General features: G+C 37.8%; 1 protein-coding gene across 3 annotated transcripts in view; it reads left to right on the top strand.

The window, feature by feature from the left end:
• MYO15B (myosin XVB) overlaps nucleotides 1–26,373 on the top strand; it is a 1,190,858-nt gene that overhangs the window by 509,497 nt on the left and 654,988 nt on the right. For 2 of the 3 annotated variants that reach the window (XM_044084950.1, XM_044084948.1), the window contains exon 14: nucleotides 8,029–8,138. In XM_044084950.1, coding sequence (XP_043940885.1) covers nucleotides 8,029–8,138 — 110 coding nt within the window. The remainder of the gene's footprint in view (nucleotides 1–8,028; nucleotides 8,139–26,373) is intronic. The other variant, XM_044084949.1, reaches the window with a different exon arrangement.

Here is a 26,373-nt window from a genome sequence, read left to right as displayed (position 1 = left end):
CACACAGACACACACACACACAATGTATATATGTGTCTATAGAACGACTGAATGAGCATGCAAATTGGTCTGCATTGAAGGTGAAACAAAAAAAGTTCAGTTTCAACTGTGAGGGTACATTTGATACAAAATATAGTATGTATAGCTGTGTTTGTTCAGAAATAAAAACTTTATGATTCACAAACATCAAAATATGATTAGAATATTGCAAGTCTGTTAAATAATGCTGAGTGGGTAATAGATAAGGCTCTAAGGCAAGCAGTGCTTTTATTTAAGGCCATGGCAACTAAAGGACCTTTTTATTTTGATAGATTCATTAACGCCTACACTAAGTATATGCTATATCTGTATTCAAGAACATCCCTACCGCAATTTTGTGCTTTCCAGTCACTCAGAAAGATTACACTAAGCGTACATGTAATCTACACTTTATGGTAACCTTTATGAATCCCCCATGATATTTAAGGCTGCAAGAAAAGCAGTAGAAAAACTAAAATGAGGAGGAAGATGGTGTGAGTTATGCTTGTGTTATCGGTTCACTCAGAATGCTGTACACTTAGTGTAGGCATTAATGAATCCCAGGGTGAGATACAACCTATCTTGGACAAAATTTCTGTTTTTTGAATGTGTACTTTAGCTGAAGTGAATAGCTTAGAGTCAGTACAGCAAAAATTTACGAAACAAATTCCATCTGTCTCTGACATCTTGAATAATTAAAACGTTTAGATCTTTGCAGCATGAGCAATGATTTTCTTTGCGAGAAATTACATTTAGCCTCCTCATGCTTTTACTGATGAGGGTCACAAAACAATGTTGGTTTTAAAGATTTATTCCAATCCAAAAAAAAAAAAACACATAAACACAGAAATATTAAACATTCATATTCCTATTAATTTAACACCTAAAACGGATAGATAAGTTACAGAAATGATATGTATCTCATACAAAGTTCATCAGTGCCATAAAATTATTTAAAACTTCGCTTGAGATCTGGACAGGAAAAAGAAGATGCAAGAATAACATTAAGGAGTCCATTTTCTTTGGTAGTTTTGTAACCTAAACACAGGAAATAAAACAGTGAAACAGTTATATGAAACAATAATGTGAAAGGGAGAGAGGAATATATTGAAATAAAAAGCAACAAAGGGGGTGGGGCTAGGGGAAACAGTAGAGAATAATAATAGGGAAAGGATGGAAAGAAAAATATTAATTATATCAGTTTACAAGGCAAGAATCTAAATGCAGATGAGAAGTGAACTTGAGGGGGGTGTATGGGCAGTACAATGGTGCAGCAGTTAATATTGCTGCCTCATAGCGTTTTGTTCTCCAGTTTGATTCTCAGAATGGAGGGGGTGTCTGGTTTCTTCCCATAGCCTCACTTGTAGGTATCTGTGTGAGTGTGTGTGTGTGTGTGTGTGTGTGTGTGTGTGTGTGTGTGTGTGTGTGTGTGTGTGTGTGTGTGTCTGTCTGTCTGTGTGTTTGTGTGTGTGCGTATATCTGAGGTGAGTGTTTATGTGCCTGTTTGCCCTATCGTGGACTGGAATCCCCATTGCGGATTAGCTCTCTAGCTTAATACTGGTGGTAGTGCTGGGATATGTTCTTATTCCCCTGCAAATCTAAACTGGATAAACTGTGCATCAGAAAAAAAACTGAATTGTATTTCATATGGTTATAGTTTAAAACAATGTATTTGATATATGTTTATCTTCATTATAGTCACCCATGTCTACTTTAGATGTCCAACAGCAAATGAGTTAATCACATAATCATGACATTTGTTTAATAACATATTAACACTTGTTGGCAAAATGGTTAATGTCTTGGCCTCCCATGCACAAGGTACAAGGTTTGATCCAGATTTTTGACCAGTGACTGTTTGAAATGTGTATGTTCTCCCTGTGTCTCTATGGGGTTTGACCAACCTCTGAAAAACATGCTGATTGTTTCCATCTCAGATTCACCCAAGAATGGAGTTGAGGCCAGCAACACAGACTCTATAGGGGAAAAAGTTGTATAGACCAACTGCTTTGGGCATCGACTGTGGTGTACAGTATCCTCAAGGTAAAAGAACATGGAGCACACACTGCACACCATGGCAGGGCTAGCCACTCAATGGCTTTAGGTAATGTGCTCATGTTGACTAATGTTGCCAAGTGGTCATAGTTATTTGCCAGTGATAAGTGGGTTGAGGACCTGGCCTACTCTGACCAATGCCAGGAGCCCATGTTAATGGTAGGAGGGGGTGTATGTGTCCCTACTGGCCAATGTGTGCCTGCCATAAAGCCCATCAGACATGGGTTAATAGGCTACTGGCCAACTGGTGTCCAGTTGCCAAATTGGGTTACTTGGCCAAGTCCCTTCATTCCCAGTAAAAATGCATTAACGTGAGGCTTCAGTTTATTCAAATTTTGGTGATGCCATCTCGGTAAAGTAAGTTTCAATTAAGTGTAGTTTCAGTCTAATGATGTAGACCCATATATATATATATATATATATATATATATATATATATATATATATATATATATATATATATATATATATATATATATGGGTTACCTTTAGTAACCGTTTGGCCATCCCGAATTCAAAACCTACCACTAAAACAAACCCACCAATGTGGGGGGATATGCCCCCAACACCCCCCACACCCCCATTAATAAATATTCCAACTTCGAGAATGCACTGCTGCAGGAGTAAGGGGCAAAGTTCAGGTTGATGGCCAAACGGTTATTTACCGCATGGGAAAAGTCAGCTCTCCAGTTATTGGTAATATGCCGTGTCGCTGAAGTTGATTTTGGTGAAGTGGGCTGTCGATTAACTAAAGGTAAACCCAAATATATATATATATATATATATAGATATAGATATATATAGATATATATATATATGGATAATAACTGTGTATTTGTGTGTGAAAATCAATAATTGTTGTAGATTTTCTAGAAGCAAAGCTTGAAGTATTTACCTTTGAAAAGGTACTGCAAAACATGACAGACATGCTGCATCGCTTTCATCCCTTCTCAGTGATCTCACTTATTCTTGCACTAATTAGGTGATATTCAGAAGATCGTTCCATGCTGAGTACCTGGGCCAGTACAGACAGCATCTCACCTACATCACTGACAGATGTGAGATTCACAAACAAAATGATGCATCTGTCAGGAAATGTTCAGTGTGCCATTATAATAAGAAATGAATAGTGAGGGGCTTAAACTATTGCTCATAGCTGTGATACACTGAGTGACAGTGGACAGTGGCCTGCTACTCAGTGTGGAGCACTGTGGATGAATGGCATGCATCAGAAAATGAGTCTTCTGTATAGTTAGAGATGCATTTGGGGTTGGAGGACAGCACTTACAGCAAATGTGAGTTCTGCAGCATTTTTTCAGGATGGACTGAGAGTATAACTTACAGGGTGCATGCAAGTATAAGTGAAGGCCCCAGCATGTACAAGTATCATTCAAGAAAGTGTTTGTTATCTTAGGAGTGCAGCACAGGGCAATTCAAGTTATTTCCTACATGCATAGGGCAAAGTTGCTATTTGGGGGTTCTGTTGTCTTACAGGTCTGTGCACCCACATTACTACACAATGCATCCGCGGAGGCATTGTAAACTACAAATGGTACACAACAGTGTAGACCATCTGCCCATGTTTGAACATTGCTCTGGGGGCATTCCAAGGTGTGTGTATATAATATATATATATATATATATATATATATATATATATATATATATATATATATATATATATATATATCTGTCAGCTGGATGATCTAGAGGGGCTTGAAAGAGTATACTCTTTTGGTCTTTCTCTCTGCTCATTTGTTCTGCTTTTTTGTAAATGGTTTATTAGTGTTGCATTTTCTCATGTAGAGGGACTTGAACCTTGCTGGCAACATAAAATAGGACATGTTGCAGATACAAGTATGTGTCTCAGAGAATTTCAAAGCCCTGGAACAAGCTTTTCTTCCATGTGAAGTAGAGTTCTTCTCTAACCTTATTCAAGCATAGCCTGGACCAGTGGATGGGAAACTGGAAATCCACCCCAAGTATTGCATCTATATCTCTGATGGACAGAGCCAGAGGCAGTCTGTAAATCATATGCTTGCTTACATATAACCCTTAAAATAACATCTAGGGCTCAAAAAATGCAGAATACATTTGGGATGCATGGCTAGGCTTATAAAGGACCTATGTATGAACCTATGAACCTATGACTAAAAATTGTTTATGCTTCTACCTTCTATAAGCCAGGGTTGGAGGACCCATATTTACAGCTTGCTGGTTATACTGGGCATAGCCAGGCACAGAATCAAATGGTGCTGCAGGTTCTCCTTTGAAACTTGCAAGTGTGCCTAATGTGCATACTCTGCTTATCACACAGAATATACATAACATAAAACTGATCTGTTCAGGATGCACAAAAGGTCAACACTGTGTACCACTTGTAAGAATGCTGCACAGTGAGCACTAAGGTACACTGAAGCTGCACAGCAGAGCAGCACTATACACCTTACTGTGTATGTATAATTCCAAGTGCAGTGCAGATAGGTTGAGGTTACCTGCCAGGCTGTGCAGTGTATCTTCTCTTATGTTTAGTGCACGGTGTGTAGTGAAGTTTTGCTGAAGGAATACTGCAGGACTGTACAATATGCATTGAGCAAATGCTAATGGTACACTGCAGGGCTGCACTGTGTACCCTCATTTATGTTTAGTACACAGTGCACAGTGTTTGCACATTACAATGCAATGCTGTATACAGTGAGGCATGCTAAGGGTATAATACATTCTGTTATATGTTTAGTGAGGAAATCCTGAGGGTACACTGCACTGATGTAATCGATGTCTCCTGCATGTTTATTGTGCAAGGTGTGGTCAGAAGATACACTGCAGGACTGTACTGTCCTCTTGTATTTTTAGTGTACAGTGCTGAGGATATACTTCTGGGCTGTATAGCACACTGCAAGTGTGCAGTGAGGATATGCTGAGGGTATATTACAGGACTTTACTACACACCATCATGTATGTTTAGTACACAGTGTGCAGTCATGATATGCTGAGGATACATTGCAAGGCTATATTGCACAACATCATTTGTATGTAATGTACAGTGTAAATTAAGGGTATGCTGTCAGTACACTCCAGGGCTATGCCGCACAATATCATGTAAGCTTTCTGCACAGTATATAGTAAGGATGTGCTGAGGGTGTGTGGCACTTTGCATCATTTTATATGTTTAGTACATATTGTATAGTGAGGGTAATGTGAGGGTATATGGCAGGGTTAAATTATGCAATAAATTCAAGCACATTATTTTAGTATTATAAATAAACATGGAAAGAAGAATGTTTTGGATTTATGTGAATTTCATGGTTGTTAATGGTCCAAGTGTTCGGGTGACTACAGCTTTTGTGCTTGAATTTCTTGGTTTGTTTCTGTTTGTTAAATTATGCAATCCCTTGTATCATTAGTGCATAGTGTGTAGTGAGGGTATGCTGAGGGTACACTGCAGGGCTGTACTATAATCGTCTTATGTCTAATACACAGTGCGGGGACATGCTGGGCCTACACTGCATGGCTGCATTGTGCACCCTCCATTATGTTTAATGTAGAATGGATACTGGTGATATTCTGGAGCAGCATTCTACACTCCGTTGTATCTGTGTTATACCATGTGCAGTGAGGAAATGTGCTGAGGGTGCACAAAAAGGCACAGTGTATCTCCTGTATATTGACTGGCCATGTACTCAGATGCCATGTTGAAGGCACACACCAAGGCTGCATTGTGAACGTCTGTTGTGAATACTGCATGATGTACTATGATGTCACACTGGAGGCAGGTACAAAATATAGCTACAGTGTGCACCATACATCATTGTAGTGTCTGTGTACACTCAAGCATTTTGTGGAAGCTGCACACTGCTCCATTCAGAGGATGACTGCAACATTGCTGCTACCACTATATATGGAATGAATAAAGCATTTTGGAGATACTGAATAGCACCTTGCAGCTTAGCCATTCTCAGAACTACTTCATTTGCATCTCATTTGAGCATCACACTCTGTGACATGATAGCACAAAATTATGGAGTCTTGTCCTACTTCCACTCTGGCCCATTGGTACCTACAGGACCATTACAATGCTGTTGTGTAACCACAGTAGTGGCAAATGTAGTCCAGGAAAATACCAAGGTAACATTCATCTGCTGTGTGCATGTATGTGTTCTCATTTGTCATTGTATATACACATTTATCTGCATTTATGCAAACACACAAATATATATGTGTGTATATATATATATATATATATATATATATATATATATATATATATATATATATATATACTAGAGAGAGAGAGAGATATTGAAGTTAATCTAAACTTCAGTAGATTAACACAGAAAAACATTGACCACAAAAGACTGAAAAAAAATCAACAGCCTAACACTTATGCTCAGAAGCACAGCTTTGGGCCATGAAAAAATATATATATAGTTTTAGCTGAGGGGAAGCCCCCCTGCATGCCTCACACCCCCTGATAATTATAAATACTAACTCTGAGATTGTACAATCCCAAGGGAAAGGACATATTACCAAACTTCAGGGATTGTTGATTTCACACACCTGTTGATTATCTGTTTTGTTAACCATTCCAAAGTGTGTTGACAAAACAGATGTTGTTGTATGGGAATTTTGATTAATAAAACATTCTCATGTAAAATACCCACACACACACACACACACACACACACACACACACACACACACACACACACACACACACACACACACACACACACACACACACACACACACACACACACACACACACACACACACACACACACACAAGCAAATGCACAGACATAGGTGCATGTATAACATAACAGGTGGTTCTATTATTTTTCTGCAGAAAGCAGACAAACCAATATCACAGCTGTATCCGTGGATGCCAGAAGATATTTGCACTCCTTCCCCAGATACTCCTGTCATCTATCTGTGGGGGGTTGAAGATATCCTATGGAATCAATGGATGCATCTGTAATGTTGGTTTATCTGCTTTCTGCAGGAGAAATAATAGATAAAAAATAGAACCATCTGGTCTATCTGTTCTGTCTGTTGAAGAGGTGGTTGAGAGATCACAGGCAGTGTTTCCATAACACCTTAGTTGACTTCCTGTGGGTCACAGATTTTTGTAACTTGTTTTGCAACTCCATTGTTACAGAGGGCATGGGTATGTGGGCAGGTTGTTTCTGAATTGTGCCAGCAGTCCTATTTTTACTGTCAAGCTCATGTGCATATGAACTGTTCTCCAGAGTTTGCACTTTCTATGTGTTGCTCTGTGCACCATCTTTATGAAGTGCATACCATATCTATGAACCTTGCTCACAGTCTTTGGCAGAGACAGAAACAAGAGAAGAGAAGAATAACATTTTAAGGGTTAATTTTTTTTGCAATGTTGAGTTACTGAGAGAAACAAAACAAGAACCCAAGATTTTTGGACAGTTATATATCTTGTTAATTGTGTTTATCCTTGCTACGCCAATGTAATTAGCCTATTTCTTATGTAATAAATGATACAGTTTGTGATACTTTTTTATTAGACTAGTTTGTTTAACAAAAAGATTAATGAGTATTTGTATCATGCAGTATCCACCCTTAAAATGTGGTCAGTAACAGTGTCAGTGCCATGTCCACCGTTAAAATGTGGTCAGTAACAGTGTCAGTGCCATGTCCACCATTAAAATGTGGTCAGTAACAGTGTCAGTGCCATGTCCACCATTAAATTGTGGTCAGCAGCAGTGTCAGCTCCATGTCCACCATTAAAATGTGGTCAGTAATAGTGTCAGTGCCATGTCCACCATTAAAATGTGGTGAGTAACAGTGTCAGTGCTATGTCCACCATTAAAATGTGGTCAGTAACAGTGTCAGTGCCATGTCCACCATTAAAATGTGGTCAGTAACAGTGTCAATACCCTGTAACAACGTGTTTTTCCCCTCTTTTCCTTTTCTTTCTGACAGCAGCTATGATGATGCCTCAGGTCATCCCGCAACCTCAGGTACCAACAGTGGATCCCACTCAGATAATGGCACAGCAGCAAACATTCATCAACCAACAAGCCCTTCTACTGGTAGGTCTCAGCATTACTTAAACACTTTACTTGATAGCAGTACATTTTTCCCAGCTTCCCCTACTGCAATTTCCCAGAAACTCTTTCATTTCTCAGTGCAAGAGGGGAACAGATGAAGTGTCAGGCATCTTAGTTGTTAACTGGTGTATCAGTAAGAGACATTAGGCATGCATGGTACTGTGCTAGTATAATGAGTTGTAATACATGGAGCTATGATATTGGTTATTGTCACCAGGGTAACAAGACACTGATACCGACCTAAGTAATTATTGCATTTGGCACCTGCTGTCACAGAAGAAATGTTATTTGAGTTGAGGATGAAAATGTATACATTACAAAAACATAACTTTTGTCAGCTAGAGTACTGGAAATGTAATATTTAAAAGCATACACACATGCTAAGTCATGTAGATGCCAGTAGAAGAAGCCCACTTGCCCATATAGTCTACCCTTACCACTTTTGATGGCTCTCCCTTCTGCATAATTGAATTTTTCCAACTCCAACTTATGCTCCTTCTATAATACTTTTTTTTCTTTCCCCTATATTTTTTTTACTTTAAATGAACTGAAGTTTTAACATAGTCATGCTTTCACTATGTACTTGCTTCCCACTTGTAACTGTAAGCATACTTTGGCATATAATTCTAACCCTTCTGTGGACCATATGATCTCTTATTACCCTTAAATCTTCCTGTCCCCAGCAGGTTTTCCAAAATGCATTTTCTGAGGAGAGAAGTATGTAAAATAATTAAGAAAAATTACAAAAAAAATCTCCAGGAAAGCTCATTGATGAGCATTGACATGTCAGATGTAGACACAAAGGTACAAAAGCAGAGCTATATTAGACAGCAATGGTTTCAGAATACAGGGTTTTAAAAGGATTACTGGAAAGAGAGGTGTGACACAATTTGGAGGTTTATTTGTGGGGAGAATTTGCCAGTTTGTAGAAAAGGTTTCCTCAAGTCCAAAACCCCTACATCCTTTTTAATCAAAAGCCACTTAATCTTCCAGCTCTGCCTTACTTTTCATCTATATATTGTGCAGTTTATTAAACTGATGTTATGATGAATTTGATTGGATGTTCATTTTGAATTTTGAGTACTACTTAGGTTGCATTTCTGATGAAGTTCTACCAATAAATAGAATGAAAGCACTAATATTTTGTATGAATTTTGTTCTTTTCCCCTTGGATCGAAAAGTTATTTTTCAAATTTACTAAGTTGAATAAGAAGAGCCATGATATATTGGGTAATGCATGTAGCTTTGAAAAAGTCAGCCCACACACCCTCTACATAAATCTAAGTGCACATTGTGCAGCAGTTCAGTCACTGCTTGGTCTCTTCTTAAATTGTATTACATCTGTGCATATAGTAAACTGCCTTCATCTCGAATGCATTTTCCATGTGAGATGCAGCAATATGTATGATACAAGAAGAAAAAGGGTGCAGAGAATTTTAGAGGCTAAGCTGGGAAGAACCAACAACACTGAATCTACAATGGAGTTGTTGTCTTTGTTTATAGAAAGAAATAAGCATGTGTTTGGCTCATCCCACATAAACCCAAAGCAATGCCCTTGGATCAGCCACATAACCAGATTGATAAATTGTTGAAAAACGTTCTGAGCCAAAATTTCTTGTAACTGAAAAAAATATTTTGTTTTAATCATTGCAACAAGTAGCCTAACAAAAGAATGATACAGTATACTGCTGAAGTGAAACATTGTACTGTGAGCTTTGAATTTAGTTCAAAACTGGAGAAATTACATTTTTTTAAATTCTGTATAGTTCTGTATGAGTTTGGTGTACTAGAAAAGCAAAGGTGTTATAAACTACAATATTTGAAAATAAGGTATAACATGAGTTCTAAAAGGGATGAAACATAGTTAATAATGACGTTATGCCTACCAATTGCAAATGTGTTTATGTAAGCTGCCAGACAGAATATTTTGGGCAAAATAAATATTAGGCATTATTAGTGATAGTAATGTTTACTTGTTAGAAGGCTACACTATCAATGTTAACATGGAATGTAAATGACCTTAGTGGGACAGATAAAATGTGAAGGGTAATGGCCTAAATTAACATATGTAGGGTACAGATTACAAAACTACAGGAGACACACATGGGCAAAAAAGCACATGTGAACTCAGTGAAGCAAGGGTTTCAGGTTGGATATTCAGTAGAATATCATGGACAAAGGCAGAGAGGACTAATTATACTGGTAAGAAAAGGAGATCCAATAGTGATACTACTTAAGAAAGAAGCTTTTTAAATAGTTATATAAAAGTATTTGATGTGGAGGATACTATTTCAGTAGCATGAGCTAAAATACAATTAGCATATTATTTTTCAAGAGGCAAAAAATATGCATTGGATATAATATGCATATATATATATATATATATATATATATATATATATATATATACATATATATATATGTATATATATATATATATATATATATGTATGTATATGGGTCTACTACACAAAGTCAACATTTCATAATGCCGACTCCCATATGGCTGACACTATATGATCGACATTTGAAATGTCGACAATGGTAGTAGACCATAAAAAAGGAAGTAAAAACTTCCTTTAAGCTGCACCCCCAGTGGGGAGCTCCACCCCCTATAACTTTAATATATACCAACTCCGAGATCACGCTACAGTGTGGAAGTAGAAATCTTTCCATTCCACACTGTACGTAGATGCCGGTTTCCCATGGTCGACATTTCAAATGTCGATCATATGGTGTCGGCTATATGATTGTCGGCATTATGAAATGTTGACCATGTGAATGGGACCTATATATATATATATATATATATATATATATATATATATAAAACAAAAGCGTGTGAATTTGATTGAAAGTACGGAGACTCGTCCAATGCATATACAATGCTATCTAACAGTAACCTCTGAGGATTAGGATACTGATGCCATGTAATGAAATAAAGGGACACATTGGTACCTTACTATATATTTATTGAAAACAAAAGAATTTAATGACTTTCCAAGAGTTTTTCAAAAGTTGATAGTGTCAATAGAAACTGCCACCAAAGTGGTAGCTAGTGCATGGGAAAAGTTAAAATGGATTAAAAAAATAGCAGTACTTTGGCAGAAGGGAAACAAAATTATTTGGAAGGATTGGCAAAAGTTAAATGACTACAAATAAAAAGGGAAATATTTAAGAACAGTTGAAGGAAGATCTGCAGAGTGCTAGAAAAAAATAAGTGAGTACTAGATAATGAGTTTATTAAAATTGCTGATAAGCAGCTACTTTTTGACAATAATTCCAGAGTGCAGAAGTTGTTAGTGCAACAGCGGAGGCAACAGAACATAGAACAAGCAATAGCAAAACTTATGAACCTAATGACAAGAAGAATAACTAGATATCCTGAAAAGATAATAGAAATATTTGAAATGTTTTATACACACCTACTGTATGTAAGGCTGAGGAAAGAGGAAGTCAGGATGTGTTGCAACTTGAAATATTTATGGAATATTTCGATTTGAAATGTAGAGGATAAAGAGGCTCGGTTATTAATAGCCAGGATTGATAGGAAGAAATAAAACTGTAATTTATAGAGAATTCACAGATAAATCCCCAGTAGTAGACAACATTCCTATAGAAGTTTGGAAGCTGTAAGGGAAGTTTAATATACTGAAAGGGGGGGAATTATGGTATCCAGTAGAAAAACAGTGACAGCAGTGAGGAGAAATCTCCTAGACTTGACATCATATAGACCCTTTTCTATTTTAAATCATGATTATAAAATACTTTTGTCTATATTAGCTAACAGAATAGCAAAACCGATTCAAAAATTGATAGAGACAGATCAATGTTTTTTTATGGAAGGGATACGGAAATTTGAAAACATTAACAGAACAGCGTTTATTCAGAGGGAATCAAATTATAAAAATATCATTATTGTTGGTGAGCTCGGATGCATAGAAAGTGTTCAACAGGATCTATTGAGATTTTATGGGTGGAACTATGGCAGAACTTGCATTTCGTACTAAAATAACATAGTTAATAAGGGAAGAATATGAAGGATCAGAGACCAGAGTAAAGGTGGGTGGGGTACTATCATACAAATTGAGTTTGAGTAAGGGAAACAGACAGGCATTATTTAGCTTGTATTTAGAGCCTTTAGAAAAGAAAAATAAGGAATATCACAAATACGTGGATGTAAATAATGGGGTAATCAAAAGAAAATAGCTTTGTTCACAAATATTGTATTTGAAAGAGCCAGAACAGGATATCCCTGTACTGTGCAATAATTTTAAAGAGTTTCAGACATTTTCAGAATGCAAAATAAATGAAGATAAAATTAAGCCAATAGCAGTAAATGTTGTAACTATACATTGGTTAGTTCAACAGTATCCATTTTTATGGCAACACAACAATATGAAATACTTGGTATATGGGTTAAAAGGCTGCATCATGGCAGCTAAAGACGTGTGAATAGACTAAGAAGAATATAATTAAAAATATGGAACTGGAAAGCAATGATCATAGATCTGGGTATTAAAATACAGACAGTAAAACTGTTTATAGCTCCTTTGGTTATATATGTAGGCCATAGATATTTTTATTAGACAGACCGACAATAATTGAAGTGGAACTGAATGATTTTATTTGCAAGGAGAAAAGGGAAAGTGTTAAACGAGAAGCTGATTCTCCCTGTAGCACAAGGAGGATTAGGACTACTAGATTTGATGGGATATTTTAAGGTCACACAATTGACGGGGTTGTATATATATATATATATATATATATATATATACACATCTTCAATCCCTTTTCCCATTTTGCACATGGGGTTAGGTTGTCACTTCAGCAGTGACAATCATCTCAAGCCAAGGTTTACAACGCCGGGTGGCTAACCCCGCCATGGATAGATAGCACAAGCAGAGGGATATGGATCAAAGTGAAAAAAATATGAAGAAGATTCAAGGAGAAAGTGCATGGGATGAAGTAGAATAAGTATGGTGGATGTGAGCCATAAAAGCATATAGCTATCCAGATGGAATACTGTATCTATACAGCGGGAGAACATTTATAAAGACTAAAATAATGTGGAGCTGGAACAATGCTATTCTTTTAGTATACACTAATAAAAGTGTGCAAATCAAGCATATGCTGGCTCTAAATAACTGGGGAAAACAGCTAATGGCCCAAGATATAAAGAGAGCAGGAGGAAGGAACAATAAGTGAGAAATCAGCCCCAGTGAAGTTTCTAGTGGAGCCACAAACAGACGCTATCATCAAAAAGGGATAATAAGTACGGCATTCAAGATGTTGCATGATAACTACCAAAATCAACTGGGGCAAATTAGAAGAAAATGGGGGAAATACACCAATTATCAGGGGACATAAGTATGCAAAAAGTCCAAATGTTTAGAATATGTGTGTGAAAATGTTTGCACTCGCACATTTATACACGGAGTAGGCTTCAAAGGATCTACCCTAAGTGGGGAGTAGGGGTCAGATATGAAGGGGAAGAAGAGATTGAGACGATGTATTTTGGCATCGTACCGAGATGCCTGATATTAAGACTCTTTAACGAATGCTTTGTTACAAATGTTGATGAAGCAGATTTTAGTAAATAAGAAGATGTTTTTTACTTGGTGTTTAGAGTTAGAAGTGCAAAGGCATAGTAAGGCCTTATTAAGTTTAATGACATTACCACCCCCCCCCCACCAAAAATAATAAAAATAATGAGAAAATGGAAATCAAAAGCTAAACACGTTTTAGGGAAGATATCAGACATTGTAAAAAAAATGAAAGAAATAGAATGGGTCTTTAAAGGAAGAAATAAAGCATACTAAATGAAACGACATATTTGGGATCGATATATACAAAACTGTCATTTAGAATTTTATATAATAAGGTGCATGGAAGTGCCAGACACAATGGAAAAGGAGATTGGGGCAGATTTAAGAGTTGGGGTGAAAAGTAATAATTTGGTTTTTTTGGGATTAAGGAGGAGACAGATTTGTTGGAACCATTTTTCTGCTGCTGAAAAGACATTTTGGGTGGAAGAGTGAAGTTCTTCTGGAGATAAAGCAGAACAGATGAGAGTTGAATCATCAGCATACTGAATACAAGTGGATGTCGGGAGTGAGGTAGACAGGTTATTTATAAATATGGAGAAGAGGAGGGGACCTAAGATGGATCCTTGAGGGACACCGATAGTGACTGGGAGATGAGAGAATAAATGGCTGTCCCAGAGGACTGCTTGTTTTCTATCTTTCAAATAAGAGTCAAACCACTGTAATGCCAAAGAGTCAAGAGAGAGAGATTTCAAAGTTTCTAGGAGAAGTTGATGGTTGACCATATCAAAGGCTTTTGAGAGGTCCAGGAATAAGGCAGAGGAGAAAAGGTTGTTATTGCGATTTTTGTTGATCATGTCTGTGAAGGACAGAAGGGCAGTGGAAGTACTATGGTAGGGCCTAAAACCATGTTGGGAGTCTACGAGTAGGCTATTTTGCAAAAGATGATGTAAGAGTTGATGGTGTATACAACGTTCCATAATTTTAGATAGTGGAGATAGTAGGGCTATAGGCTGGAAATTAGAAAGTTCATTAGTGTTACCTCCTTTATGCAGCGGAATGATATGGGAGACTTTCCAGCAGGATGGAATAGTAGATTCGGTTATTGTTCTGTTAATTAAGATGGAGACTGGGTAAGCTAGTTCTGCTGCTGCTAGTTGCAGATATTCAGCTGGTAGTTTGTCGGCTGAAGGGGTGCATGGTTTAAGTTTAGAGAGTAACTTATGTATGTGGGTTGTGGAGACTGTACTAAATTTGAGAGTGGGGGTGTTATTTTGAGGAGAGGTCTTTTGAAGGGAAGGGAGGGGAGTCATGGTGTTTGCAAGAGAGGTGACAGTTTCAGAGAAGAAGTTGTTGAATGTATTGGCTATTATATTGGGTGGGGTCTGAGCTAAGATAGCTGGTGTAGGTGTTTTGGTATTCCCTGGATGGAGCAGTTTATTGATTCCTGACCAGAATGTTTTGGGGTTGGGATTTTGGTTTTGTTGATATTAAAGGTAATAATTTTTTTTATCAAGATAGGTGAGTTTTTTGTAGTATTTCTAAGGTGTTTGAAGTTTTGATGGTCAGTTGGGTCTTTAGTGGTTCTCCATTTTGTCCATAGTTTATTCCTAGCTAGCATTGTTTGTTTGGTTTGTTTGGAAAGCCAAGGGGCAGCTTTGGATCCTATTCTAATTAAGCGAGAGGCGTGGCTGGAGAATTTGTAGGAAAGTGTTATTGAAATGGGCAACTGCTTCATCAAGTGGGAGGTGTTTTAGAGCTGACCAGTTACATTCTTTGAGTTCATTAAGGAAAGTAGGCAGGTTAAAGTTTCTTTTATTCGTACAGTACGATAAGTAGCCTGTTTGAGATTGTTCTTTTTTTGTTTAGTGATGTAGGTGAGGAGATGGTCGCTGATATTGTCTGGGAGTATTCCGCTTTCATATGAGAGGGGATTGTTGTTGATCAGTATCCAGTCCAGGATGGGTTGTTTATTGGTTGATTTGTGAATTCTAGTAGGGGAGTTTATGGTTTGTTGAAAGTTAAAGAGATTGAGGTGAAAGGTAGGTTTGGGAGAGATGCAGGAGTTCCAATCAATATTAAAGTCTCCTAAGATTATGGTTTCTTGAGGAAAGGTACAGGAGACCCAGCTAAGAATATTTTCAAGTGTGTTTAAGTTATTGCCTGGTGGGATATAGGAACATATTATATAAATGGCTTTGCTCTTATTTACTTGGAGTTTGCTACAGAGTATTTCAGCATTGGCTGGGGAGGGAGGCAGGGAGTCAATTAAGGCCACCTGTAGTTGGGATTTGTATAGTAAGGCAACTCCCCCACCCTTTTTGTTAAGACGATCTTGCCTTAAAGTGCTATAGCCAGGAGGAGTGATTTTGTTGTCTTTGGTCCCTGGTTTAAGCCATGTTTCAGTGAGACAGAGGATATCAAATGCATAGAGGTCAATTAAAGCATGGAGTTGTGTGATTTTATTGTTGATGCTACGAATATTTAGGTGTGCTATAGAAAGGGAGTTAGAAGAGAAAGGTGAACTGAAGTTGTTAGCAGTTTGGTTAGAAAGGGTGAGGCTGAGAGGATTATTGGGGCCAGGGTTGGGGTGGATGTCCCCGTGTAACAGTAAAAGTGTTTGTGGGATTGGAAATATTTTTGAGTTTTTGGAGGGCATTAGATAAAACTTTCTAGTGGTTTGAAACCTGTTATGGTGTAATTTGTGGAAGAGAGGGGGAAGGTAGGGACAGTATGATAGGATATTAGTACAGGTTTGTTCAGCTAGAGGAAGGATAGAGGTTGTGTGTTTAGTTAAAGTAGGAGATCTGCTAAGTGTAAAATACTCGTAGGAAGTAAGAGTATAGTTTAAAAGAAGGATGTTAAGGAGTAGCAGAAGATAAAGTAGTTTAAGGCTTAAAGGCATATTTTTAGTGAGGTGAGGTTAGCAAGGTTGGAAATTGGAGGAGTAGGATGGTGGAGAGTGGGGTGTGGCAATTAGATAGGAGTAGGGAGAGTGGGGTGTGGCAGTAAGACAGGAGTAAAGAGTTAACAAGTGTGAGTGAGGCAGGAAATGAGATAGGATGTGAGTAAATTGGAGGTGTGGCAGAGGAAGTATAAGGGTAGGGACCCTGGGGGTGGGTGGAATTTGGGGGTAGGGAGGGGAGCGGAGTGAGCCCGCAGGGCGAACGGAGCGGGAAGAACCAGTGAGGGGACCAGTGGCAGTAAAACAATCAGAGAAGGAGAGAGAGGCACTGTGTCCTGCAGGGTAAGAGTGAACTATAGGGTAAAGTATAGGGAGGAATATGGTGGGTTTGGGGAGATAATATAATTGTATGGTAGCTATGTGAGTTAGCAGAGTTGGGTGCAGTATATTAATATAGAGGGGTTAAGACTAGGGGATAACAGGAGGCAAAGTTGTACTGTGTGGATAAGGTAAATAATTAGTTTTCTAATAGATAGGGTGCCACCTAGTGGCCATGTCCAGGAATAACGAGAGACAGAGCAAGCAGAGAGCTCACCAATGTGATGTGTCTAGGTAGAGGAGAGAGTTGCCTCAAGGACAGAGATGAAGAAGGAGGGTAAGAGAGGGTCACTTAACTGCTACTGGAGGGGGGGGGGTAGGCTGCTGGTTAACTTGGGAGGGAAGTCAAATCACCTGGAGAATAAAGATTAAAAAATACAATAGTAGGACATACTTTTCAAAAAGGACTATTCAGGGTAGAAAGTCTTAGTGGGGAGGACGTATAAATCCTATTCAGGACTTTGTTCTTTAATATGGATTCCACGGGGCTTCTTAAGCCTGGGTAAAGTCAGGAACTCAGGTGTACACAGTTTTCAAAAAGGACTATTCAGGGTAGAAAGTCTTAGTGGGGAGGACGTATAAATCCTATTCAGGACTTTGTTCTTTAATATGGATTCCACGGGGCTTCTTAAGCCTGGGTAAAGTCAGGAACTCAGGTGTACACAGTTTTCAAAAAGGACTATTCAGGGTAGAAAGTCTTAGTGGGGAGGACGTATAAATCCTATTCAGGACTTTGTTCTTTAATATGGATTCCACGGGGCTTCTTAAGCCTGGGTAAAGTCAGGAACTCAGGTGTACACAGTTTTCAAAAAGGACTATTCAGGGTAGAAAGTCTTAGTGGGAGGACGATAAATCCTATTCAGGACTTTGTTCTTTAATATGGATTCCACGGGGCTTCTTAAGCCTGGGTAAAGTCAGGAACTCAGGTGTACACAGATTAGGATATTCACTTCGAGCCCGAAGATACGCAGCAGCCCAAGGGGATAGTACATAGACTGTAAGAGGGGAAATTATGGTATCCAGTAGGAAAACAGTGACAGCAGTGAGGAGAGATCTCCTACACTTGACATCATATAGACCCTTTTCTATTTTAAATCATGATTATAAAATACTTTTGTCTATATTAGCTAACAGAATAGCAAAACCGATTCAAAAATTGATAGAGACAGATCAATATTTTTTTATGGAAGGGATACAGAAATTTGAAAACATTAACAGAACAGCATTTATTCAGAGGGAATCAAATCATAAAAATATCATTATTGTTGGTGAGCTCGGATCCATAGAAAGAGTTCAACGGGATCTATTGAGATTTTATGGGTGGAACTACGGCAGAACTTGCATTTCAAACTAAAATAACATAGTTAATAAGGGAAGAATATGAAGGATCAGAGACCAGAGTAAGGGTGGGTGGGATACTATCATACAAATTGAGTTTGAGTAAGGGAAACAGACAGGCATTATTTAGCTTGTATTTAGAGCCTTTAGCAAGGAAAAATAAGGAATATCACAAATACGTGGATGTAAATAATGGGGTAATCAAAAGAAAATAGCTTTGTTCACAAATATTGTATTTGAAAGAGCCAGAACAGGATATCCCTGTACTGTGCAATATTTTTAAACAGTTTCAGACATTTTCAGAATGCAAAATAAATGAAGATAAAATTAAGCCAATAGCAGTAAATGTTGTAACTATACATTGGTTAGTTCAACAGTATCCATTTTTATGGCAACACAACAAAATGAAATACTTGGTATATGGGTTAAAAGGCTGCATCATGGCAGCTAAAGATGTGTGAATAGACTAAGCAGAATATAATTAAAAATATGGCACTGGAAAGCAATGATCATAGATCTGGGTATTAAGATACAGACAGTAAAACTGTTTATAGCTCCTTTGGTTATATATGTAGGCCAGAGATATTTTTATTAGACAGACCGACAATAATTGAAGTGGAACTGAATGAGTTTATTTGCAAGAAGAAAAGGGAAAGTGTTAAACGAGAAGCTGATTCTCCCTGTAGCACAAGGAGGATTAGGACTACTAGATTTGATGGGATATTTTAAGGTCACACAATTGAGGGGTTTGTATATGTATATATATATATATATATATATATATATATATATATATATATATATACATCTTCAATCCCTTTTCCCATTTTGCACATGGGGTTAGGTTGTCACTTCAGCAGTGACAATCATCTCAAGCCAAGGTTTACAACGCCGGGTGGCTAGCCCCGCCATGGATATATAGCACAAGCAGAGGGATATGGATCAAAGTGAAAAAAATATGAAGAAGATTCAAGGAGAAAGTGCACGGGATAAAGTAGAATTAGCATGTTGGATGTGAGCCATAAAAGAATATAGCTATCTAGATGGAATACTGCATCTATAAAGTGGCAGAACATTTATAAAGACTAAAATAATGCGGAGCTGGAACAATGCTATTCTTTCAGTATACACTAATAAAAGTGTGCAAATTAAGCATATGCTGGCTCTAAATAACTGGCGGAAAACAGCTAATGACCCAAGATATAAAGAGAGTAGGAGGAAGGAATAATAAGTGAGAAATCAGCCCCAGTGAAGTTTCTAGTGGAGCCACAAACAGACGCTATCATCAAAAAGGGATAATAAGTACGGCATTTAAGATGTTGCATGATAACTATCAAAATCAGTTGGGGCAAATTAGAGGAAAATGGGGGAAAATACACCAATTATCAGGGGACATAAGTATGCAAAAAGTCCAAATGTTTAGAATATGTGTGTGAAAATGTTTGCACTCGCACATTTATACACGGAGTAGACTTCAAAGGATCTACCCTAAGTGGGGAGTAGGGGTCAGATATGAAGGGGAAGAAGAGATTGAGACAATGTATTTTGGCATCGTACCGAGATGCCTGATATTAAGACTCTTTAACGAATGCTTTGTTACAAATGTTGAAGCAGATTTTAGTAAATAAGAAGATGTTTTTTACTTGGTGTTTAGGGTTAGAAGTGCAAAGGCATGGTAAGGCCTTATTAGGTTTAATGACATTAGCACCCCCCCCCCAAAAAAAAATAATAATGAGAAAATGGAAATCAAAAGCTAAACACGTTTTAGGGAAGATATCAGACATTGTAAAAAATGAAAGAAATATAATGGGTCTTTAAAGGAAGAAATAAAGCATACTAAATGAAACGACATATTTGGGATCGATATATACAAAACTGTCATTTAGAATTATATATAATAAGGTGCATGGAAGTGTCTCTACGAAGACTGAGGAAGCTATTTCCCACTGTGAATGCATATTGTTATAGATTTAAACAGAAGACGTGTAGGGGCTTTGGCACCATATGCTGCTTTTTTTAAGACTATGTCAGTTTCTCCCATCTTCCAACATAGGAAGTCAAAATCAGGACTATATAAAATTAATGTTGTTAAATGCTAGAAGCTTAAATCAGAAATTATACCCTTACAAGCCTTTCTGAATTTGAAAATATTGGTAACTGTGTCATCAATGAAATGTGGTTACAAGTGTAGTCATAACACACCTTCCCTACCAGGACTGAATGCGTACAAATCATTCAGACCCAACTCTGAGAATGACAGTGGTACAGGTGGTGGTGTATGTCTATATTCCTGGAAAACACTATTGCTTCAAGACTTATAAAACAAGGCATTCCTTCACACTCTAGATAGTATTGATAAGATCTCTTGCCATATCCTCACTAACTACAGAATCCTGTTTAGTATAATGTCAGCCCATGAGGCATACTAAAACTAAACTCCCTCTTCATGGGAACGTGCCACTCTTATTCTTGAGGACAGTAACTAGCCATCCATAAAATGGGAAGCTTACAGCACTGCAAATAAAGAAGCACGATAATTCCTAGAGTCCATCAATGTGAACTCTCTAGGTCAAATAGTGCACTGCCTAGCTAGGGGCTCAAATTGCTAGACCTGATTCTCACATATGTAGCCTCATTGGTAGGTGATTTTATAGTATTTAAGGGGTGTGTTGGTATTGTATTGTAGCTCAGATGAAGTTCGAATTAAAGAACAAAAGTGCTTAGTTCTACAGTCTGATGCAGTGTTTCTTTACTATTTATCATTTCCGATCATTTTTTCACTTATAGCCTCATTATGCTCTACACCCATAGTTACCTCATTAATGGTCAGATGTGATTACTGTTCAGCAATATTAACTATAAGGGTCAAACCCAACTTGCCAACAAACCCTGCAGTCTTTAGAAAATTTTCAAAGGTGAATTTGCAGATAGTTTCTATTCACATTTTAATGCCTGCACAGAGACATCAGCCCATATCTGACATAAATACAATATAAATTTAAAGAATGAATCCATGTAATGGAATCCTTATATAAAAATATATACAAGAAGGAAACACATTTTTGTCCCTACAAATAAACCAAATACTTCACACCCCAGATGTGAACTTAATAGTTTAAACAAAGTACTTAGATGTGAAATCAAATCCTCAAAGCAAAAGTACAAAATGAAAATTGCCAGCTCTGTAAAGGACAGCCATAATCAGTTTCAACCATGATAGAAACCTTAGGAACAATAGCAAACCCTGTACCAAAGATCAGCACAACAATAACACCTACTCAGTCCCCTGAGGACCTAGCATACATCCTAGCAGGTAGATTTAGTTTAATCTTTACCCCCCCCCATCACCATCGCCTCAGCTCAGATCCTAAGGGTACTCTCCAAAGCCAAGAAAGCTAGTTATACATTTGCAGACAATGTGCTTTGATACTTTTTTATTACTGTGAAGCAGTCTCACCAGTTTACTGCTAAAGCTGTTCCATCTTAGCCATGAAACTGGCTTTGTGCCATTGATGTGGAGAACAATTGTGGTCATCCCCTTCCTCAAGCGTGAACTCACTACTAATCCTGGCAACTAGAGGCCAATAAGCCTTACAAGTGTTATTTATGAAGTAATGGAGTACATCATTATAGATCCTATAAACAAAGGTATCGGCGGCTTCAGTTCCCTGGATCCAAAACAGTTTCGATTTGCAAAAACAAGAGCCTCACTACAAAACTTAGTAAACTTCTTTATCGTCATATATCTAATGTCAGAAATCCCCTCCACGTAGCCCAGATGATTATCAGGGGTATATCTTCTAGGTCCAATGAAGGGTTTTACCCCCACTATCCCTCCTTCATTAGGCCAATAATAGAATATAATGCTGCCTTGCATATGTATCTGCTAAAACACGTGATCCAACTTGAAAACCCTCCGTTATTTCTCACCAAAAGAGAATCAAGAGTTTGATTTCCATGCGAAACACAGATCGCCTTAAAATGATGAAACTCACTTTTCTGTCTCGTACCAACTCCTAAGGAGTGAGCTCTCCTTTGTCTAGAAGACCTCAACTGACCCAGTGCTGTGTAATCTCCTACATGTTTAAATACCAATAATACCATGAAGTCCTGCTCAAAATGTTCTCCACAATAAAATGAACAGCACCTGCTGGTAGGATAGGTACTTCTCTTGATGAATTTCTGTTTTGGGAAGAATCCCATTTCTGTTAAGCAATTAACCATCTTCAATACAACCAAGACAAGTGGATGGGTAATAGCAAATTCACCCCCAAACTGGCAACTCCCTTCCTCATGGAAAGGGAGAATAAGTAGTGGAATGCGTTGCAGCTAGGCCACAAATGATCCTTCCTGTCAACCATCTAGTAATTACCTGTGAACCTATATTCTTGTTGCGCTCAAAGTTGGAAGACTTTAATAATGAATCACAGCAGAGGCAAAAAGTGCAGACAAGACATGTTATTAAAATACAAGAGTAAGATTAAGTGTGATCAAATATAAGTGCAAGTATATATACTGTAATTTAGCTGGCTAAAAGATCATAACAAGAAAATGGAATTCTGTGGAGTCTCCAAAAGAAAGGGAAGTAACTGGGTTTCATGAATGAGACTGAAGTAAGAGAAAGCAGATTGGCAAAGAGAACTTCTTGGAAGAAATATGTTGCCAGATGGCTACCTTGGAAAATATATACAGATAATGAGGTAAATGATGGATTGGCACTGTATTATGTAGGGAGTGGGATAGGAGCAAGGCACAATATGCTTATTTGTTTATTTATTCATACTTAAACATGTTTATCGATTTAACCATACCCGATAAGTTCGGTTATCCATTTTAATAAGATAGGTTATTAATGGGAAATGGCAGTCTGACAATACAGCTATGTAATATATTCTGATTTAATTTAGTTTACATTTTATTAAATTGATTTAATTTAATGTCTGAAATTAAAACTGAAGACTATAGTATATTTAGTTTTATGAATTTTAGACTGTTACAATACTGCACTAAGATTAACGTTCTGTCAACCATACCAGTTTAATAATGGAATATGAGGCAATTGTGGTGGACAGTTTAATAAGAAACATATATGGACACACAGAAAAGAAAGTGTTTGAGCATTAGTCCAAAATAGTTTGATGTTCAAAAATAAAGGAAAAGACAGGGAAGGTTGAAAAAAATAAATTGCAATATTAAATGTGTAAATCTTGTAAATAATTACTATTTTATTGTTTATTGTTAAGTTGTCTCATGTTGGGAAAATATAGTGTGTATTCTTTTAAACCATGTTACGTTTCCATTATGTGTGCAGCTCGTGTATCTTACCACAGAGATCCTTGGAACTTTTCCCTCATTTCCAGTGCTACATTCCCCAATGTATGTATAAATCTTTTTATTCATCTGTTCTGTATATGCAGATCCAAATCTGCATCAGGCATAACAGCCCGCCAGCCACTAGTACTGGTAAAATGTTCTTTGTAATGAAAATGGTATCATCTGCCATGTTGAGGTGTTTCCCCTTGTAAAGCCATGATGGGGACAAGACTACAACATTCCTAGGTGGACATTCTCCATAAATGTAAAGCCACCTGTGAATGCCATGACGGGGACAAGATTACAACATTCCAAGGTGGACATTCTCCATAAATGTAAAGCCACCTGTGAATGCCATGACGGGGATAAGATTACAACATTCCTAGGTGGGCATTCTCCATAAATGTACAGCCACCTGTGAATGCCATGAAGGGGACAAGATTACAACATTCCAAGGTGGACATTCTCCATAAATGTAAAGCCACCTGTGAATGCCATGCTCCACAAATGTACAGCCACCTGTGAATGCCATGAAGGGGACAAGATTACAACATTCCAAGGTGGACATTCTCCATAAATGTAAAGCCACCTGTGAATGCCATGAAGGGGACAAGACTACAACATTCCTAGGTGGGCATTCTCCATAAATGTAAAGCCACCTGTGAATGCCATGACGGGGACAAGACTACAACATTCCTAGGTGGGCATTCTCCATAAATGTACAGCCACCTGTGAATGCCATGAAGGGGATAAGATTACAACATTCCTAGGTGGGCATTCTCCATAAATGTACAGCCACCTGTGAATGCCATGAAGGGGACAAGATTACAACATTCCAAGGTGGACATTCTTCATAAATGTAAAGCCACCTGTGAATGCCATGACGGGGATAAGATTACAACATTCCTAGGTGGGCATTCTCCATAAATGTAAAGCCACCTGTGAATGCCATGAAGGGGATAAGATTACACCATTCCTAGGTGGACATTCTCCATAAATGTAAAGCCACCTGTGAATGCCATGAAGGGGATAAGATTACAACATTCCTAGGTGGGCATTCTCCATAAATGTAAAGCCACCTGTGAATGCCATGACGGGGATAAGATTACAACATTCCTAGGTGGGCATTCTCCATAAATGTAAAGCCACCTGTGAATGCCATGACGCGGATAAGACTAGAACATTCCTAGGTGGACATTCTCCATAAATGTAAAGTCACCTGTGAATGCCATGACGGGGATAAGACGACATTCCTAGGTGGACATTCTCCATAAATGTAGAGGCTGTAGAAAAGGTCCCAAATGATTTCCTTCAGTAAAAGAAAAATTTAACAAGGGGTAGGCAGCTCACTTAATAACCACTGGATCCAGTACAAAAATGACTTGACATTATTTTTAAACTTGCATGAAAATGTTGTAAAGGTATCAGTACATTCACCTTTTAACCTTGTTTCTTCCAAGTACCAGGATCTTTCCAAACACAGCTGCACTTGTGTATGCCTTGCCCACTCATGATATGACACAACATAAGTATCCTTCTATGCAGAGTCTCATGAAATATAAGGTCTTGTATCTCTGCCTCTAAATGCTTCATATAAATTAAGTTTTGCTTTTTAAAAATTCTCCTTAGAACATTTACATTTTAGTCTAAAAACTCTCCAAAGTATATGGACATTTGGCTGGAGATCATATGAAAGCTGCTGGCATGAGTAATCCTTTCCCCAGGAGATGATGTGATCTGATTTATGGTTATAATTTATTGACCTTGTATAGCTACTAAACATAAATCCAAAAAAGGCCCATCACAGATCACTGGCTGCAGTAAACTGAAATAAATGTTGGTTATTATTCATGTACTGTAATCAGCACTCTATACAGAAAAATTATTTGTGTACCATAGAATAAGCACTCATAGCTAAAATTCAGTCTTCTCTCAAAACTACTTATAATAAGCTTGCTAGATTGACTACACTCCTTCCACCTAAATCTCATCGTCTTACTCTCAAAACTCTCAACTGGTTAGAATTCCCTCACCAATTACTGCTTTCCCAATGTACAATCATCCACTGTATACTGCACAAGCCTCTCTCTTGCCCCAACATCTCATCTCTACTCTCCCCATATACACCACCAAGAGCTCTTAGAAGCTCCAGTCAATCCCACCTTGATATCTACAAGCCCAAAGGATCTCCAGGCCAAAAACATTATAGTTACCCCTGTGCCCTATCTTGAAACAAGCTTCCCCTTGTCCATAGCTGGCAGGGCTTTTCCAGTATTTATTTAATGTAGTTAGACCAGGATGTGCCCTTGTCCATTAGAAAATAAACCAGTCTCATAAATTTAAGAATGCCTTAAAATACTACATGGACTTGCTCCTGTATAAACTCTCGCTGAATAGCAAACCCATCTCCCCTTCACCCCAAACTATTCCCTTTTATTCTTTCTTACTCTCCTTCCTCCTCTCTCCTGCAGCCCAACTCCCTCCTTACTTTCGTCCCTCTGTCCTCTTTACCTTTACTTTCGTACTTCTATACTTTTTTCCCCTGTATAATGACTATTACTACATACCTACCTTATATCTGTTCTGGACTTTCTGTCCTCCCATTAAGTCTTCTTTTCTGACTATCCTTCCTCTGCCTTTACTCTTCTGTTTATATATGAATTGCTTACAAGCATTGCAGTGTAACAGTGTTCCTTACTCCTCAATTAATTCCATTACATTTTATTTATTTATTTTT

The sequence above is a fragment of the Protopterus annectens genome, chromosome 10.part0 (assembly GCF_019279795.1).
Source record: "Protopterus annectens isolate FY-2018-M chromosome 10.part0, PAN1.0, whole genome shotgun sequence".
Lineage (NCBI taxonomy): Eukaryota > Metazoa > Chordata > Ceratodontiformes > Protopteridae > Protopterus > Protopterus annectens.
Note: the sequence above shows the minus strand (reverse complement) of the source record. Positions and strands in the feature narration are given on the sequence as shown.